This window comes from Lygodium microphyllum, chromosome 27 (assembly GCF_053477565.2).
Source record: "Lygodium microphyllum isolate KBCC chromosome 27, Lygodium_microphyllum_v1.1.10, whole genome shotgun sequence".
Lineage (NCBI taxonomy): Eukaryota > Viridiplantae > Streptophyta > Polypodiopsida > Schizaeales > Lygodiaceae > Lygodium > Lygodium microphyllum.
This window is the reverse complement of record NC_141161.1, coordinates 14004224-14024461: the sequence shown is the minus strand read 5'-3', so window position 1 is coordinate 14024461 and position 20238 is coordinate 14004224. Positions and strand designations below refer to the sequence as shown.

The 20238-nt window shown below is 46.5% G+C and overlaps 1 protein-coding gene and 1 pseudogene across 4 annotated transcripts in view; both read left to right on the top strand.

The window, feature by feature from the left end:
• The first annotated feature begins 244 nt into the window (after positions 1–244).
• Positions 245–20238, top strand: part of LOC148012069 (Ribosomal protein S18) — a 72451-nt gene continuing 52457 nt past the window's right edge. For 2 of the 4 annotated variants that reach the window (XM_087668897.1, XM_087668898.1), the window contains exon 1: positions 279–435. Coding sequence is in view for 1 of the 4 variants with exons in the window: in XM_087668896.1 (XP_087525022.1) it covers positions 385–435 (51 nt within the window). In the remaining 3 variants the exon portion in view is untranslated. Of the gene's footprint in view, positions 436–20238 lie in introns of all 4 variants that reach the window. The other 2 variants (XM_087668896.1, XM_087668899.1) reach the window with 2 other exon arrangements.
• Positions 9869–11296, top strand: LOC148012073 (putative pre-mRNA-splicing factor ATP-dependent RNA helicase DEAH5 pseudogene; annotated as a pseudogene).

The window sequence follows — 20238 nt, the reverse complement described above, 5'->3', positions numbered from 1 at the left end:
ATGGGTGGTCTGATTGGACTCATTATCCATGTAGTCTTCACTTGTAGATTATTGCCCCACTTTATTGATCTCTTAGCCAAGGGTTGGCATGCTCCCTCTACTTTACAATATGGGTCATTGCTAACTTGCCACATGATACAATGTACCTTAGTTTTCTAGTTGACAAACTCCATTGACTCTCTATGACATAACACAACAATTGTAAAGGCCCATTTGGTGGACACTTAATAATCAATGTTTAAAATTGAAGCTCTATCAATGTTAAGCTTCTCCCCATGCCTTTACCCTCCCCTCTCTTCCCCCCATCGTCTCTCTTCCCCCTGTGTACACTAGACGCATTCTCACTATTTGTTCGACACAGAAAGACAGCGAGAGAGCTCTCGCATGCCGCTGCGCCACTTCGCGATTGTGAAGTCATCAGCTTATGATTATGCGGTAAATGCTCAATTCTCGTGTGGCCGTGCGGAAAATTCTGATTTTGAAGAGAGAGAGAGAGAGAGAGAGAGAGAGAGAGAGAGAGAGAGAGAGAGAGAGAGAGAGAGAGAGGTGTGTGTGTGTGTGTGTAGCCCTTCCGGTTGATTTCCGATTTCCGCCATAGCTGAGACTTGTATTCAATTGTAGTCGTTCTGGTTGATTTCTGACGTGTGTGTGTGTGTGTTAAAATGTCTACTTCCGACATAGTTGAGACTTTGCATGAGTTGTTGTCTTACTGAATTTGCATGTATCCTTGATTTAGAGAACTACTCTGTTCCACGAGGTCTTGCCTAGGGGTCGTCTCAGCACTCCTGACGGCGCTATGGTAGGCCTGTCTCACCCTGCTTTTCCGTGACAAGACGCTAGGCTTCACGAATCAGTCACAAGTTGCGTCTTGCATTTCGTTCTTAACAATTATTATGTAGGATGGAGCAAGTGCGTTTGGGTGTCAGCTTTTGTCTAGACTTCCATGTCTGGTCCTCAATACCTTACACGTAAAACTGCAACGTAGTACCGATAATAGAAACAATGTCCCTATTGTTTGGGAATCTTTAAACAACAAATGGAGTAGAAGAATGGTAGCCCACAAGTAGCAATGTCTCTCTTGGTTGGGAATCTTTAAACAAGGAATGGAGTAGGAGAATGGTTGGTAACTACTCGTGAGTGGAAGTTATTACAAACAAACAAGAGAGGACTTTTGATTACTAGAAGCAAGATGGAGTGCACTTGTTGTGTTGTGGTTAGTGGTGTACATTTCATGTGTGCTAGGCTCTTTCTTAGGCTTTGTATTGGGCACCTTTGCGCACAATTGGGCAGTCCATTTGGGGCTAGTTGATTTTTTTCGGACCACATTGACTTGGAGAGAGGGAGATTAGAAGTGTTAGCTTGCCTATGTTAGTTCCATCAGACTGTCATCTCTTGGTTGTGAGCTCCTTTCAGAGTCTGACGGAGACTAAGGAGCTCTGATAGTTTTAGGTGCATTTCCTTTAGTTGTTAGCTTCTGAAGGTGGAAATGGGGTGTTGTCCTTCTCACCGAGTCCATAATGCCGTCCCAAGGCCTCCAGTGATGGAGAAGCCTGACAGGATATCATGGGGTCCCGAGAAGAAGGTGTTTGAGTTATTATGAGTCACGTGGCGCTCATGTGCCTTGCGCAAAACCAAGCTCTCCACAATATCCACAGGATACTCTTTACAAAAGCATCGACTGTGATACCATGTGAAGAAAAGTGCTAGGGTTTCCACTAAGGAAACATAGACAGTATGACCACAACTTAAACACAGAAACAGACAATGACTGTGCAAAACTGAAACCCTAATCGCAAAATGCAAAAACAAAAACGCTAACAGAGAGAGAAGAGAACTCTAAAGTGAATGAATCAATGCTGTAAATGAAGGAAAGAGTGTACAGAATGCTCAAAGGGAGAGTTGTCCAACAACCGGTGGCTCATGGGGGAGAGGACTCAAGGAGGTGTCGGTGTGTGTCATCCACTGGAGACGAATCTCGAGTGTTGTAACCACCAGTTCGAGCTGAAAGAGTGTTGAATGTGGAAGGGCAGCAGGCTGGTCACCAAAATGCAGCAATCTAGAGGCTGAAATCTGGTAAATGCAGCAGTGTACCACCCGTCGCAATGTGGGAAATTAATCACCAAGACTGTAAATAGCTGGGCAACAGCTGGGGAAGGTGAGTCGGATGCTGTCAAGGCTTGCGCTGACAAAAATGCCAACAAACTAATGACGATGAGGAAGCACATAAGTAAGGCAGTCAGGCTGATGATGATGTGGTAGTAGTCATGGGGGTTGGACAGCCCACTGATGGAAGGCTGATGGCTGAAATCTAACTGGTGGCGTAAGAAATCTGCACCCAAGGATAAGGCTGAATCGTGGCAACCTATCTATTTATAGATGTGGAAAGATCCTCCCAAATTAGGGTTTCCATTGAACTCTCTTGAATTGCTCTCGACCAAGCTCTCCACAATATCCGTAGGATACTCTTTACAAGAGCACCGGCTCGGATACCATGTCTCACTAGAAACTTATCGTAGAACTTGAGATGTTTTGTTCAGAGGAGTAGCTTGGAAGATATAAAACCAAAGAAAAGAAAGTTGATTAGTCAAAGTTTGAAAATCGGTGGGTTTTACATTTTAACTTATGGTTTTGAAAAAAAGATTAAACGGAACGTATAATTAATGGATGTAGTAAGAAGCGCCTCTCTTTGTCTTTGTCTTTCTCTCTCTCTCCTTCCCTTTCTCTCTATCTTCTTCAAGCTCTCTGTCGATTAACTAAAATTAACTAAGTACAACTACTACTAATTTATTTCATAATTTAACTGATTTCTTAGGAATTAACTAAAATTAACTAATAAACAATCTAAAATACTAACTAACTATTTCTAACAACTAACTACTAAGTAGTAACTATTGTAAGAGTATTACAAGGTGGGTGCATTTGCAAAAGCAGGAGTATTGTATGAGCTTCGTGTTACAGATGTTGTCCCTTGGAGTTTGCTTATTGCACGATATGCACAACATGCGCAAGGTAAGGAAGAAGCACTGAAATGTTTTGATACAGAGTCATAGGGGATGCACAGGATGCATGGAACGTGACATGGCAAGTGGATCAGCAAGTTCCAATGCAAACTCCTACTTATGGGCATCACAATTCGGACTCATCTTTTTATGTTTATCAACATGAAGACTATCATGGGCAGTTTGTGCAAGTGGACATGGACAATCATCTTTTACAATGCCGAGCTACTGGAGTACTTTGTCAAGACCTTGCTCACCACCATCCATGTTGTCCTTCTCCCAAAGAAAGCCAACAAGGATGAGAAGTCCTTGCACAAGTCTCAAGACACCTGGCCATATAGTGCCTTTGGCATGTTGAACAATAGGGCTCATGTGAAAGAGATTGAAAAGGATTTGAATAAGGAGGCTCTTTGCAAAGGGCTGTGATGACTCAGTCTGCCTTGACAAAAGAGAAAAGAGAACTTTGAGAGCAGCAATAGAGGACCATGTTGGACTCCATTTCCAAAGATTTGAATCAAACTTGGGAGGATCCGATGCCAGAGATAGGGGAGAGGCATTCGGCACAGGAGCTTCATGGTGTTGGACTTTGTGCCTACAATATGCCTGAATGGAAAAAGGATGCATTTGGAAAGGCACCCACTTTTGGTTAGAGATTAAAGCTTTCAATTCAGGAACAGAGATAGTCTTCCCATATATAGGTTAAAGGCCTTTACAGTAGGTTCAAGAGGGGGAAAAAGAAGGAGAAATCAAAGGAAAAGAAAGAAGAGGATAAGAAGAATGACAAGAAGAAGTCCAAGAAGAATGACAAGAAGAAATCAAAGGATACGTACACCGGCCCTACCATCAGAGAGTCCATCTTATCATGGTCTCCATACATTATGGCAAGCCACATCACATGATTACTTGGCTAATCGTGGATAGTGGGGCCTCTTTCTACATGACTTACCGTGCTAGGATTGGCTTCAGGACATGAAATCCATCGGTGTTGACAACTCTTCTGTACCCTTTCATGGACTGTAAAGAAGGATACAACTCTTGCTTCTTTCACGAGCCTTGGCTCGTGGTAGTGGAGCCTCTTCCCACAGAGACGGCATCCATTCCATCACTACATCGGCGCGGTGACAACTCTTTCATAACCATTAGGGGAATGGGAACCATTCCCCTATTGCCGGATCGGCAATCCTCTTCTTTTTGTTGCCATTTTTGAGGGGCTATTAGGATAAGGCTTTCAAGGCATGTCCTCACACCTATTAGCCATGCATTGAAGCATTAAGATATGAATGTAATATATATATATATATATATATATATATATATATATACATGTGTGTGTGTGTGTTTTCTTTTGTCAATGCCAATAGCACTCATCAAAACGCAGTTTGCTGGGTGATTGCAAATTTGGAAGATGTCTTATCATGAGTTTCAAGGATTTGATGACTCAAATGAAGAGCTTTTGTCTAGACACTCATCTAAGCAGAGTCATGGTTATCGGGAGTATGGTGATCATCAACGGGATGAAACTCCTCAAACCCATCCTTCTTTTGCCTATCTATCACAGAGGGCTTGATCTATAGTGAAGGCCCTGTCGGAGAAGGCTATGTCGGAAGTGAAGATGCCTTCCTTGATCTACAATGAATGCCCCATCGGAGAAGGCTCCGTTAGAAGAGTGAAGATGCCTTCCTTGATCCCTTCTATTCAGGTGCCTATACTTCCTTGTACAATGAAGGCCCCATCGGTGAAAGCTCCCTTGGAGAAGGCTCCATATACAATGAAGGCCCCGTTCAAGAAGGCTTCGGCGCTAGAAGTGAAGATGCCTCTCCTGATTCCTTCTATTTAGGTGCCTATACTCTTCTCTTTGCCCAAAGAAGACACTGGATGGTTCAAACTATTCATTATGGTATTATAAGGTGGAGTGCATCGTTGACATCTTTGATCTTTGGGAGCTCGTTTCTTTGCCTATTACTTGTCGTTCCGAGGAGAATCTCAATGGTGGACCCTCCATGGATGGTGTCGCCCTCTGGGATTGGCTCAACTCTGGAGCCCGGATCCTTTATCTTTATGAGTCTACAAGATATTATTCTTGTACATGTTCGCAAGTGGAAGACTGCGGCAGAAGTGTGAAGTAAGCTTGCATCTTTGTATCATGACAAGACATTTGCCCATAAGATTTCCCTTGCAGATGCTTAATCTTGATGATTCTTTTGCAATGAAGGAGCACATCACGAAGATGGAGAATATGAGAGGTGAGCTTGCCTCTCTTGGACGGATGATCCCTTTTGAGGATATGGTTATGATCCTCTTGACTCAGCTGCCATTTCCTGGTTCGATGTCTTCTACACCAGCCTCATCATCTCGAGGACCCGTGAGAAACTGTTATGGAAGGAGCTTTCACTGCTTGTCTTGGAGCATCATGAGCGACTCAGAGAGGTGGGGGCCACTGGCTCTGGCTTCACCAAGTCATTTACTGCAAGAACAGGTGGCAGGAAGAAGAAGCAGAGGGAGAAGGCCAAGGAAAAGAAGGAAGCCCATACTATGGGAAGGACTCTCACCTTGAGGAGAAGTGTTGTTAGAAGCACTCCCATTTAAAGCCAAAGGAGAAGGATTTGAAGGTGAATCCAGCCACGATAGTCTGTCTTTGTGCATGTATGTTATATTAATAAAGTAAATTACAGAAAACAGGCACGAGGGATGACCATCCGGGGCCTTGGGCGCCGAACGGGGTTTAGGGGAGCCTAGAATTAAAGAGAGTCCAGGAATAGTAGGACTCATCAACAAGTGACGGTTGGCAATCGGATCACGATGAGAGTTGCTAGCAATAACTAGGCAAGGTTGGGAGGAAAATAGTATCTTGTGCCCTTTGAGGGTCGGAGTGTGTACTCTTCCGTTCTCTTCATCTTATTAGTCGATATATAACAATGTATTTATCGAGAACGATACAACTTTTGCTTCTACCACTCAGAAAAAGCCTTGACTCGTGGATAGTGGAGCTTCTTCTCACATGATGTACATGAAGGCTTGACTTTAGGAGGACATGCGTTGCAGAGAGGGGCACTGTCACCATTGGTGACAACTCTACAGTTCCCTTTCAAGACGTAGTGACTCTATCTTTATTATGTAATAGGCAATCTTCTTCTGCCAGGGTTCCCTATGTTGCAAATTTGGGTTTTAACCTATTGTCTTATACAACTAGGTACCCGAGTTGTCTTTACCTACGTTGCAGTTATCGATCTACTACAGGTGCAACTCTTTGGACACGTACACATGAGGGTGGGCTATACAAGCTCACAGCCTTAGAGGCGATTTCTTCCCATAAGCTTGGGCTTCTTTGGCATGCTGGTTATGGTCAACATTGATGCGATACGACGGGCTTCTCAAAAGAAGATGGTGGAGGGACTTCCCGATTTCCTTTCTCTTCACACCTTATGCCCTAGCTACTTGAGGGGCAAGCAACATGAGCAGTAGCCACATCCATAGGTTGCCACTAGGCAGGCTTCTGCACCGCTGGAGTTGGTTTACATCGATCTTTGCAATCCTATGGGCAGGACCTCCCTTGGGAATGCCAAGTATTTGATGTTGGTGGTTTATGATTTCAGTCGTTATATGTGGCCTTATTTTCTGGAGTACAAGAGCGAGGCGTACTCTCGATTCTGCAAGTGGAAGATGTTTGCGTAGATGCAGACTACTTCCACTAAGCTTGATGTGTCTTATTTCAAGGTTTTTGGGTGCGATGCTTATGTTCACATCTCGAAGACACAATGAGACAAGTTTGAAGTGGCTTTTTGAAGAGAGATGTTTGTTGGATATAGCTCGCAGTCCCAAGGCTACCGACTGTATGATCTCGTCATGGGAGATGTCTAGACGAGTCAAGATGTCCGATTCGTGGAGATACCAACTTTAGAGGGGGGTTAGGAGAACCCTGTACTTGGAGATCTAGAAGATAGTTGGGCGCGAGCAACGACCGTTTCCTTGGAGCCCATGTCTCTTGAGAAGCCTTTCTTTGTGGATGAGGAGTTTGCTTCAACACAGCCACCGCCCCTACTCCTTCTGTACAGACCGATGTTGCAAAGACTTCGGCTGATATGGTGAGTGACAAGGAGAGATTTGGCCTCCTCGTTGGTGAGTGACAAGGAGAGATCCAGTCTCCTCGTCGTTGGGCTCGTGATACACTCCGTGATGTAGGAATTGAGGGGGTCCCTGAGGAGTGGCAGCCGCAGGATGGCCCACGGCGTTCTTGGAGGAACCGTGCACATTCCACGGAGCATGTTTGCACTAATTACTGTTTGATGACTCGTGCATTGTAGGATAGAGGGCCCACCTGTGTGAAGGAGGGTTTGCAGTCTGACCATTGGTGGAAGGCTATGGAGTAGGAGTTGGAGGCGATTGAGAGGAATGGCACTTGGTCTCTTGTGCCATGGCCTTCTCATTGCAAGGTGATTAGGTGATTAGCGTCGAATGGGTCTTCAAGACTAAATACTGGAGTGACGTGCACCAAAGTGCCATGGGACTGGCACTCGGCTAGGAGGGGGATAATGTCACAGCCCAAAAAGAAGTCCAAGATGAAAAAGCTCTAAAAAGTTGGAAACGGAAGATAGCCCAAGGCAAGAAAAATGGAAGAGAAAGGCAAGCTCAGAAAAATGGAGGACAAGCCTCAAATGTAAAAGGAAGCATACAATAATGAGTGCACCGAATATTCTACCAAGGAAAGCATCAGGCGCATTGGAATTCATTTCGTAAAAGAGCACCAGTCTCCCTCCTATGCAATTGGATAAGCACAAGGTCCACCTTGTTGCTAAATGTTTTGCACAGCGCCCACCAGGAGTCAACTTTCATGATACCTTTGCACCTACAGCTCGGATGCCGACCATACATACTGTTCTTGCCTTGGCTAGCCATAGGAGATGGCCAGTCTATTAGCTAGATGTGAAGTCTGCCTTCTTGAATGGAGATTTGAAGGAGGAGATCTATGTTAAGAGCAGCTTGCTTCGGTTCATCGGATGGTAAAGCCTACAGGTTGAAGAAGGCCCTTTATGGCCTCAAACAGGCTTCATGTGCTTGGAATGAGAAGATAGACTCGTTTTTTCGAGCAGAGATTAAGGTATTGGCGCTCCACGGCCGATACACAGTTTTATGTCCACACGTTGGAGGAGGGGGAACGAGTTTGCTTTGTGCTTGATGTGGACGATTTGATTTTGAGAGGTGATCATGCACAGATGGATGGTCAAGGAAACCAAGGCAGCACACCACGAGAAGTTCGAGATGACAAACATGGGATTTCTCCATTTCTTCTTGGGGCATGAGATCTATTAGACTTGGATGGGGATTTTCATTTCGCACCAACGTTATGTGTAGGAGCTATTGACTACATTTGAGATGGAGGGATGCAAGTCCATATCGTCTCCTATGGATCCGAACTGGAAGGCCACAGCCCATGTTGACTCACGTTTGGCGGATGCTACCCATTACAGGCAACTGATTGGGTCCTTGATTTGGCTTCTGAATACTCGTATTGATTTGTGTTATGCTGTAGGTTTATTGGCCAGGTTCATGACCGAACCCAGGGAGGTACACTAGCAAGCTGCTAGCTATGAGGATTTTGTGGTTCTTGGGGGACCCCTGATCTAGGGATCTTGTATCCAGCAGGTATAGCTGGTTCAGATCTTGTGCTTACAGGTTGGAGCGATTCAGATTGGGTTGGAGATGTGGACTACAAGCGGTCCCCATTACAGGTTATTGCTTTACCTTGGGTGCAAGTGGTGTTGCATGGAGCAATAAGAAGCAACCCATGGCTGCCTTATCTACGATTGAGGTGAAATATCGGGCAGTGTCTTCTACCACATGTGAGATGGTATGGCTTCGGAGGTTATTGGAGGAGCTTGGCTGCCATCAGACAGGTTCTACTACCCTTCATTGTGACAATGAGAGTTGTGTTGCCTTAGCCAGGAACACAATGCTTCATGCTAGGACATAACACATTGAGATACAGTACCATTTCATTCGGGAGAAGCTTTTGTATGAGAGGATTGATGTGGCTTACTATAAGACAGAGGACAATCTAGGGGATTTGTTCACAAAGGCGCTTTCTCAGGCTTTACTCCGGTAGCATTCCAAATCCCTTAGCCTTATGCCACGTCTAGGATTTGAGAGGGGGTGTTAGAGATTGTCATCCTTGGACAGACATTGGTTTGTCAAAGGTTGTGTGCTGTGAGTGCCACGTGGCAATTTGATAGAGTCAGTCGATTTATTGCAGGTATACCATGTGGCAGCGCTGGGTCAGATTGCACATGTGGAGCCACATCAGCAGCAGTCATACAGTGCCATGTCAGCAGTAGTCAGTTGGAGAATTTATGACTGTCAATGTCAGTCGATCATACTTTTTGCCCAGCCCACACACACTCCCACATATCTGATCGCAGATTGCCCCAGACTACTTCGAGGTGTACAGCAGGGTGACATCATCGAGGTGGAGAGACACAGACATTCCTCTACGCCCATGTACATATCTGAATTCCTTATTCAGCATTCTTCATATTGTAGATATGTGTTCTTCTATCTCTTTCTCTCTCTCTCTCTCTCTCTTCTCTTTGTGTTCACTCTGTCTCTGAGCTACAATGGAGGGGGATTGATGGACATGGTTGGTTGGAAAGCAGTGGTCAAGTGAGATCAAGAAGTTTGGGTAAAGGTTGTTTCTATGACTGGGAAGAAACTTAGCTTTTCCATGAGGGATGTAGACAAAAAGACAAGGGCAAGCTCTCCTCCCGATGAAAAGGAGCAGTTTGGATGAAGAGGCAAATCCTTCCTGTTCCAATCGCCTTCCTTCTACTAGGGAAGGCCTCTCAGGTATAACAATAACGGAGGAAGATGATAATGGTTCTTCTCGCCGCTCATTAGAATGAATGAGCTCTCCAGAGACATGGGAGGCTAAACAGCTCATCGGATCTGAAGTTTTGGATGTGAGGGTTTATCCCAACTATGACCGAGGTGGTGGCGGCTTGTTTTATCAAGATGAAGGTGCTGAAGAGGAACTTCAGATACGGCTGAATGAGGACAAGCTCGCATTCTTGAGAGGACAAACCCAATACTCTATTGATGTGGCCCCTGTAAAAGATTGTGAAAATCTCAGATGGCTCTTTGCAAAGGGCTGATGACTCACTCTGCCTCGGCAAAAGAGAGAATAGAACTTCGAGAGCAGCAACGAAGGACTATGCTGGACTTCATCCCCAAAGATTTGAAATGACCTTGGGAGGATCCAATGCTAGAGACGGGGGAGAGGTGTTTAGTACAGGAGCTTTGCGGTGTTGGCCTTTCTACCTACGATATCCCTTGTGAGTGGAAGAAGGATGCGTTTGGAAAGGCACCCACTTTTGGTTAGAGATCAAAGCTTTCAATTCAAGAACAGAGAGACAGAGTCTCCCCATATATAAGTTAAAGGATGAACTGATCAAAGCAGTTCATGACAATCGATTGCTAGCGGAGACTGGGGAGAGAGGTTCAGGTGAGACAACACAGGTCATGCAGTACCTTGTGGAAGCAAGGTACACAACCAGAGGAAAAATTCGGTGCACCCAACCTCGAAGAGTTGCAGCAATGTCTGTTGCCAAGAGAGTATCTGAATAGTTTGGTTGCAAACTAGGGGAGGAGGTAGGATATGCCATCAAGTTTGAGGATTGTACAGGACCTGAGACAGTAATAAAGTACATGACAGATGGTCTGCACTTTAGAGAGGTATTTGTTGATGAAAATCTTTCAGCTTATTTTGTGATCATGCTTGATGAGGCACATGAAAGGACGATACATATACTGATGTGTTGTTTGGGCTATTAAAATGGTTGGTTAGTTGGCAACCTGACTTGCGTCTAATTGTTACATCAGCAACACTGGATGCTGAAAGGTTTTCAGGTTTTTTTTTCAGCTGCAACAGTCCTGCAGATCCATCTGACTGAACCAGATGGGGATATACTGTTGTTCTTAACTGATACAGCCTGCCAGATTCCATATGAAAGGATGAAAGGGCTGGGTCCAAATGTTCCTGAGCTAAATCATTCTCCTTGTCTATAGTGCCCTCCCCAATGAGTTGTAGACGAGTTTTTGAGCCAGCTCCTCCGGCAACAAGAAAAGTGGTAGTAGCCACCAACATTGCTGAAGCCTTGTTGACAATTGATGGAATTTATTGTGTAGTTGACCCAGGATTTGCAAAACAGAATGTCTACAATCCCAAGCTTGGTTTAGACTCCCTTGTCATTACACCCATTTCCCAAAGAGGTGATTTGGTGGCTGTCATTTTATTCTCAAAGAGTTGATGACTTTGCTTCTGGGCAGCATGATCTGGTGGCTGCAGAATTAATTCAGGAGAGCAGTTACTCAAAACGATCATTGCAGTGTTGTTATCCTATTATTGTTAGTAATTAGACAGGGGTAGTGCCAACTCTTTGGTGTTGATTGTAGCAAGAGCAGTTTGGATGAAGAGGCAAATCCTTCGAGTTCCAATCAACTTCTTGTTGAAAAACCCTTCACCCTTCACCCGCAGTTTGCGTTTTTGCGTTTTTGCGTTTTTGCGTTTAGGGTTTGCAGCCCCAAAAAGGGGTGCCGCCCTAGACTGACTGTGCCTATTTATAGGCCACTCTCTCATTCATTCCTTACAATTGATTCATTTAGTCCGTCACCTCTTCTCTCGACCCTCTCCACGGCCCTCACACCCCTTCGAGAGGACATTCCGGTTCGTGGTTCATGGTTGTCTTCATCATCTTCCTTGTGATACGGCACCCTTGTTCCCTTGTATCACATTCACTCCATGATTCAAATCTTGATCATTCCATTCATGAGAGTTTCTTCTCTCTTCTCTTGTCTTCTCATCGTTTACCAAGTTCATTCCGTCTTTCTTCCGCAAACCCTATTGTCTCATCGGTACATGGTCCTTTGATATGGTATCAGAGCTAGATCTGCTTAAACAATGGCAAAGATCCTCCACTCCAACGCGGCAAAGACCGGTGGCGGATTCAGCATGCACTTCTCTTCTTCTTTCGTTGCATCAACATCCTAACTGGCAGTTCCTTCCTCTTGTGTTTGCTATATTTTCTAGCCTGCATTCAGGGCTGTTGCTGCCACCTCCACCTCCCGGTTAGCTGGCAGCTCTTCCCTGTTACTAGTGGCTGTTCTCTGTTGTTGGCGGCTTAGCCAAACTGATGGCGACTGTTCTTTACAACTTGGTGGCTCAGCCAGACTGTTGGCGGTGATATTTTGCAGCCGGCAGCTCCTCTCTCACTGCTGGAAGCTGGGTTTGCAGCTGGCGGCTCCTTGTTGGCAACTGACAGCTCCTCCCTCCAACCGGTAGCCTACTTCTAGCCCTTCCCCTACTCTCTCATCCCTTGAGGCTGACATTGTGGCTTGTGGTTTGTGGCTGACCTTTTCCACCTCTTCCTTCTTCAACAAGGCATATTGGTACCCATGGCTTCTTTCCCAACAGATGACCAATCTATTGGGTGTTCCTACTGCGGCACGAACAGTCATCCCACTGAAGACTGTCAACATTGACCTTTGCTCCCCACCCCTCCGGAGTATATGTGTCTTCCACTAGACACTCTCCTTCATGGGCCACAGAGATCATTCTGCATCAACTATCAAAGTATTATGCTCAAGGCAATAAGCTGCAACCGATGCGCACTAAGTCCTTTCGAGCATACAGAGGCTCTAAGACCTTACGAGGCAATAAGCCCTCCTGGAGACCACTCCACTGTGGGGAGGTTTCCCCCACCTACTTTCGGGTCCAGTGGCTTCCACGGCCCACATCTCCTCCACAGTCCACTCTTGTGAGAGCCCACGGTTGTTCCCCACCCTTGGCTATTCTGAGTCTCCTTCTCAACCCCCTTCCACTTAGGTTCGAGAGGCCACTTGTGGGTGCTTTCCGCCTTCTTCATCTGAGTCCCAGATACCTTCTTTGGCACGGCCGACGGCGTTACCTTCATCATTACATGCTTCGCAGTCCGTAAGCTATGAGTGGTTGGATTCCCCTTCTCTCTCAGACTGGGATTTAGAGGGGGAATTTCTTACTTCACTCTCAGAGGGGGTTTCCAGTTCTTCTTTGGCTTCAGAGGGGGCTCCTTCTTCTACTCCTTCCGATTCAGAGAGGGACCCTATGTACCATGAGGTTCTTCACACACCACCACCTTTCACTTTCAAGGAGTGGCTCTCCTTTGAGCAATCATTTTCTCTACTCATAGCCAGGATCTAAAGGATCTATCTAGATTGGGGCCCTTGGGTCTTCAGCAGTGACTTGGTGGCTAGGCTTCTCTCCGAGGTTGAGTTTCGGGTTCTACAGCTCATCCTGTCTCCTGATTATCTTCTTAGGTCTCATTTTAGGTGGCATTCTCAGATTATATGGTGGATCTTCTTCGTCCTTTGGTAGTATGGAGCCACCTCCCGAGATCGAGTACGGGCATATCCTTATGATTCTTGGTACCACACAAAGTCGGACATTTCTCCTATGCATTGCATGATTTCATTATCTTTGTACTAGGGCGCTTGGGTAAGTGAACAATTTCCGCACGAGGGACATTGTCCAAGTGGCACCTGTTGCATGACCATTCTTCAGCATGTAGCGTTCCATCTCCACCTTACTTTTCTCTCATTCCCCTTTTGTTAGCGATGTCAGATTCTGGTCTGGCCAATCGGATTGACCAGTCGGACTGCCACGTGGTAGTCCGACCTGTTACTGCACCAGTCGGCTGCCGACCTGCCTATTTCTGGCGCCTATTCTGTGGCTATTTATAGTCGATATCCAGCAGTCTTCTCCCACTACTGATTGCAGGTTTCAGGTTGGAGGCTCGTGCAGATTTCATCTCTATCTGCAGATTTCAGGTTGGAGATCGTGCAGACTGCAGCAGACTTCGAGGTGAACAGCAGGTTGCATCGTGGAGGTGGAGACATGCAGTCCTGCGCACTGTGCCCGTGTACATATCTGCATATCTTTGTATACAGCACACTATATATAGCAGATCTTCATCTTCCACTGTCTCTTTTTCTCTCTTCTCTCTGCGTTCTCTCTCTCTCAGTCTTGGTCCCACGCTTCCGCATCGCTGCACTCTGACATGGTATCAGAGCAGTGTAGAAGGGCTGGCTGAGTGAAGAACCAACTTGAAGAGGAGTTTCCATCGCGACACAAGGCTGCGCTTCCAGCGTTTGAGGGCGAGCGGGAGGGCTGCGCCTCGGAATAAGGCTGAAGCGAGCGTGGGCGCGCGGGAAAGGAGTCCAGTTGGTGGACTTGCTGTTGTTTGCTGCTGTTTGAAGAGGAGGAAGGTTGAGTTTTCAGTCTTCAAGTGTAGGTTTTGCTTTTTCATCGCCTCCGGCGGGTGAAGAAGGTTCGGGATGCGGAAGAAAGAGTCCTAGCAGGCTGCGTTTTCACAGTCAGAGGGGGCTGCTTTTGCGTTTGTGAAGGCATTACAGGTGAAGATGTCTACAGAGATTGACTTGGAGTTCCAGACGATCATGGACCGGAAGGTGCCTGTCTTACCGGCTCTTCCCGCTGATCAAAAGCTCGATGGTGACAATTACCGCATTTGGCGCGTGATGATGTTGGCCATCCTTGAGTCCTACGATTTGGCGGAGCTTGTACAGGAGGAGATCGACCGGCCCTCGGTGAGAGATGAGTCCAAACTCTCTTCCGATGCTCGTGCGGAGTTGGCCAAGGCATAGTCTCACTGGGACAAACTGAATGGCCGGATTTGTTCTTTTCTTTTTCTATCTTGTACTACAGCCGTGATAGCCCACATCGAGCACTTGACGGTGGCTCGGGAGATATGGCTGGAGCTTGATCAGATGTATAACCGGATGACCCTTATGAAGCGGGTTTCTTTGGAGGTGCAGATGTGGACCTTGTCCGTGAATAAGTCTTCTTCGTTACGGGAGCACATCAACAAGCTTAGACAGCTTCAGATGCAGGTTCAGAATGCGGGGAAGCCGATTTCATATGAAGACATGGCAATCACACTTTTGTCCCAGTTGCCGCGACGATTCGGTGCTTTCTACTCCGCCCTTATTGCTTCGGGGCATGAGTCTACTCTTCGGTGAGAAGAGCTGGTTCCTATGGTCTTGGGCCAAGAGGAACAACTGAAGGGACAATATGCTTCCAAGTCGGAAGCCTTGACAGGTTAAGCCTCTCAGAAGAAGGGGAAGGACCAAAAGAAGAAGAAGGAGGACAACAAGTCAAAGAAGGACAAGGACAAAGAATCCACATGCCATATTTGTGGAAAGACTGGCCATTGGAAGAAGGATTGCCGTGACAAAGACAAGAAGGACACCTACAAGAAGGACACAAAGGATTTTGGAGCGGTGGTTGCACCCTCATCAGCTGCGTTTCTTCATCTAGCTATCATTGAGGACTCTACACCGAATGCTTCTGATGCTGCGATGATAGCACCCCAGGCTCGAGAGTGGATTGTTGACAATGGTGCCTCCCGGCACATGACTCCTTCACCAGTTGGTGTTGCCCAGTTGCGACCTTCGCGTGGGCAGATTCTCATTGGAGATAGCTCTTCGATGTCTATTGCAGGACGGGGTGAGATGTAGCTTATTCCAGATGGACATGGTGGTATCCATACCTCAGAGGTCTTGCATGTGTCAGGTTTAGGGTATTATCTACTTTCGGTCCATAAGATTTGTTCCCTTGGACTTTTGGTGGAGTTTGATAGTGATTTGGTGCGAGTCCTTGATCGTGCGTCAAGGAAGGTTCTCTCATCAGGATATGAGGAGAATGGCATCTACAAATTGACGTCTTCTACTGCCCTCCCTACTCTTGATCTTACGTCTCAGACACAGTCAGAGCTATGGCATGCTCGGTTTGGTCACCTCAACTATGATTATCTTCGGAGGGCGTCACGTGGACAACTTGTTCGAGGGTTGCGGGACATAGTGGTGAGCCAACAGCCATGCGTCTCTTGCATTCGTGGGAAACAGCATAGGGCTGCCATTCCCAACAAAGCTTCGTGGCGGTCTTCTTCATTGATGGAGCTTGTATCTACGGATCTTTGTGGCCCTATGAGGAACGAGTCCTTGAGAGGAAGCTCATACTTCATGTTGATCGTAGATGACTACAGCAGGATGACTTGGGCCTATTTCTTGGCGTTGAAGTCGGAGGCCTTCTCCCACTTCAAGGATTTGCTTCTCTTTGAGGAGAACCGATCGGGCCGGCGATTGAAGACCTTGCAATCCAACAAGGGTGGTGAATTTGTTTCTAATGAGTTTGCTCGTTTTTGTGCAGATAAAGGCATTCACCAGGAGTTTGCTAACACCAACACTCCTCAAGAAGATGGCATTCTTGAATGGAAGAACCGAAGTGTGATCGAGATGGCGCGCTCCATGATGGAGCACTGACATACATCTCAGGTTCTGTGGGCCGAGGCTGTGGCTACTGCAGTCCACATTCTTAACCGATCCCCCACTTCGGCCGTTGATGGGATGACCCCTTTTGAGGCTTACTTTGGGACTAAGCCCGATGTTTCTTATTTTAGGGTTTTTGGGTGTGATGCCTATGTTCACATTCCCAAGGCTCATCGTGATAAATTTGAAGCAGCTTCTCGAAGACAGATGTTTGTTGGCTACAGCTCTCAGTCCCAAGGCTATCGTTTGTATGATCCCGTCAAGCGGGATGTGTACATCAATTGAGATGTGCGGTTCGTGGAGGTTCTGGCCATAGCAGCGGGTGAGGAGCATCCCGTTCTTGGAGATCCAGGGGAGAGTTGGGCTCCCGAGACAGTTCCTTTGGAGCCCACGCCTTTTGATTCCGATTCTGTTTCTGATACAAAGTCTACTGTTCCACCGGTCACCCCGAGGAGTTACCACCGGTGGATATCCCAGAGTCCTCAGCTGATGGAGAGAGACGAGGAGAGGTCCGGCCTCCTCCTCGTTGGGCCCGTGACACACTCCGTGATTTAGGGATCGAGGGGGTCCTTGAGGAGTGGAGACTGCAGGATGGTCCGCGGCGGTCACGGAGGCACTAGACACATTCTACGGAGCTTGTTTGCTCTAACTATTGTTTGATGACCCGTGTAATGCGGGATCGAGAGCCCACCTACATGAAGGAGGCTTTACAGTCCGCACCATGGAAGAAAGCTATGGAAGCCGAGTTGGAGGCTATTGAGAGGAATGGCACTTGGTATCTCATGCCTCGCCCCCCGAATAAGAAGGTGATTGGCGTCAAATGGGTCTTCAAGACCAAGTACCTTAGCGATGGTTCTTTGGACAGGCACAAGGCTCGCCTTATTGCTAAAGGTTTTGCACAACGCCCAGGGATTGATTGTCATGACACTTTTGCCCCCACTGCTCGTATGGCGACTATTCGAGCTGTTCTTGCCTTGGCTGGCCATAGGAGATGGCCTGTCTACCAATTGGATGTGAAGTCGGCCTTCCTCAATGGTGATTTGAAGGAGGAGATCTATGTAGAGCAGCCTTCTGGCTTTGGATCTTCAAATGGGCAAGTCTATAGGTTGAAGAAGGCCTTGTATGGCCTCAAGCAGGCTCCGCGTGCATGGAACGAGAAGATTGATTCGTTCCTTCAGTCACAGTTGGGATATCGGCGTTCCAAGGCCGATCCGCAGCTTTATGTCCACACTTCCGAGGCTGGTTGTGTGCTTTTTGTGTTGTATGTTGATGATTTGATTGTCACAGGTGATCAAGCACAGAAGGTCAAAGAGACGAAGGCAGCTTTACATCAGACGTTTGAGATGACGGATTTGGGTCTACTCCATTTCTTCTTGGGCCATGAGATTTATCAGTCTCAGAGGGGGATTGTCATCTCTCAGCAGAGATATGTACAGGAGCTCTTGGTTTCTTTTGCGATGGAGGATTGTCGGACCATCTCTACTCCTATGGATTCGAATTGGAAGGCCACTTCACATTCAGCTTCTCCCATGGCGGATGCTTCCTGCTATTGTCAGTTGATTGGATCATTGATTTGGCTTCTCAACACTCGTGTTGATCTTTGTTTTGATGTTGGTCTCTTGGCGGGGTTCATGAGTGAATCTCAGACGGTGCATTGGCAGGCTGCCCAGAGGATATTTCGGTATTTGAGGGGGACATCTGATTTAGGGATTCATTATCCAGCAGGCACAGGTGGTGCAGATCTTGTACTTGCAGGTTGGAGCGACTCAGATTGGGCCGATGATGTGGACCACAGGCGGTCTACAACAGGTTACTGTTTTACCTTGGGTGCAGGTGTTATCTCATGGAGTAGCAAGAAGCAGCCCACGATAGCCCTTTCGTCTACTGAGGCGGAGTATCGGGCCGCGTCTTCCAGCACATGTGAGGCTGTGTGGCTTCGGAGATTGTTGGAGGAGCTTGGCTGCCCCCAGACTCGTCCTACTCTGCTGCAATGTGACAATGAGAGTTGCATTGCCTTGGCACGGAATCCTGTTTTCCATGCCTGGACGAAGCACATAGAGATCCAGTGCCACTTCATCAGAGAGAAGCTTTTGGATGAAACCGTAGCTGTGGAGTACTGCAAGACGGAGGACAATCTTGTAGATTTGTTTACAAAGGCGCTTCCCCAGGCTTTACTTCGGCGACATGCCAGATCCCTCAGGCTTCTGCCCCGCCCAGGCTCTGAGAGGGGGTGTTAGCGATGTCAGATTCTGGTCTGGCCAGTCGGTTACTGCACCAGTCGGCTGCATTTATCTGCCTATTTCTGGCGCCTATTCTGTGGCTATTTATAGCCGATATCCAGCAGTCTTCTCCCACTACTGATCGCAGGTTTTAGGCTGGAGGCTTGTGCAGATTTTATCTCTGTCTGTAGATCTCAGGTTGGAGATCGTGCAGACTGCAGCGGACTTCAAGGTGAACAGCAGGTTGCATCGTCGAGGTGGAGACACGCAGTCCCGCGCACTGCGCCCGTGTACATATCTGCATATCTTTGTATACAGCACCCTTTATACAGCAGATCTTCATCTTCCACTGTCTCTTTCTCTCTCTTCTCTTTGCGTTCTCTCTCTCTCAGTCTTGGTCCCACGCTTCCGCATCGCTGTACTCTGACATTTGGGCTTTAGAGGGGGTGTTGAGAAACCCTTCACCCTTCACTTGCAATTTGTGTTTTTTACCTTTTTGCGTTTTTGTGTTTTTGCGTTTGCAGCCCCAAAAAGGGGTGCCACCCTAGACTGAATGTACCTATTTATAGGCCACTCTCTCATTCATTCCTCATGGTTGATTCATTCAGTTTGTCACCTCTTCTCTCCAGCCTCTCCACCGCCCTCACACGCCTTCAAGAGGACATTGCGGTTCATGGTTTGTGGCTGTTTTCATCATCTTCCTTGTGCTACGGCACCCTTGTTCCCTTGTATGATATTTACTCCATGATTTAGATCTTCATCATTTTGTTCATGAGAGTTTTTTTTCTCATCTCTTGTCTTCTTAGTGTTTAATAAGTTCACTTCGTCTTCCTCCTCGCAAACCCTACTATCTCGCTGGTATGTCGTCTTTTGATACTTGTCATCAATCAAAAAAGATTGCATGGATATAGTATACCACCGAACACACAATTGAACTTGACTCGTGTGAAACCTGCTGCTATTGTACCAACTGAATATATATAATATTAAGGCATTTTTAAAAAAATAAATCAAGCCACATGAAGGAGGGGGAAAGAGAGACCTTGTCCATTGTCGAGACTTGGTGTGTGAAGTCGACACGTAGAGAGTTGGTTTACCCAAGTTATCATCGACGTTGCTCACCACGTACAGTAATCATGGCAACTCCTTTTCGGACACACAAGTACCCTTTTGGGTGATGCTCTTTTCTTTTTTAGTCAAAGATATTAGGAAAACGATGTCACGGGCAAGCCGGCTTTTTGACGTGTAACACGGTGTAAGATGCCCTTCATGAGTATTTTAGTGAGCCCTTAAACTTGAAGGCTTGTGAAACCTTTAATAGGTTTCAATGCAAAGACTTAGCTGAAATAATTTTTCCTTGATAAAATTAGAGGTAGGTTAAGGCCAACCCAAATTTTAACACTTCGAAAACTTATTCATTAGATATTCAAAAGTTTTATAAAAGACAAAGCAAAATTTTTATAAGGTACAAATTACAATGATATTGAAACATAGTAACAAGATAAATTCTAAATGAAGTCTTCATTGTATCATTTTGGAGAGACCAAAAGAATATTACAAAAGGGCTTTCATTTGATTTTGTGCCTCGTTGGTCATGAACTTATGCAACATCCATGGCGCTCTAAATATGGCACACTCTCACTACAACAATG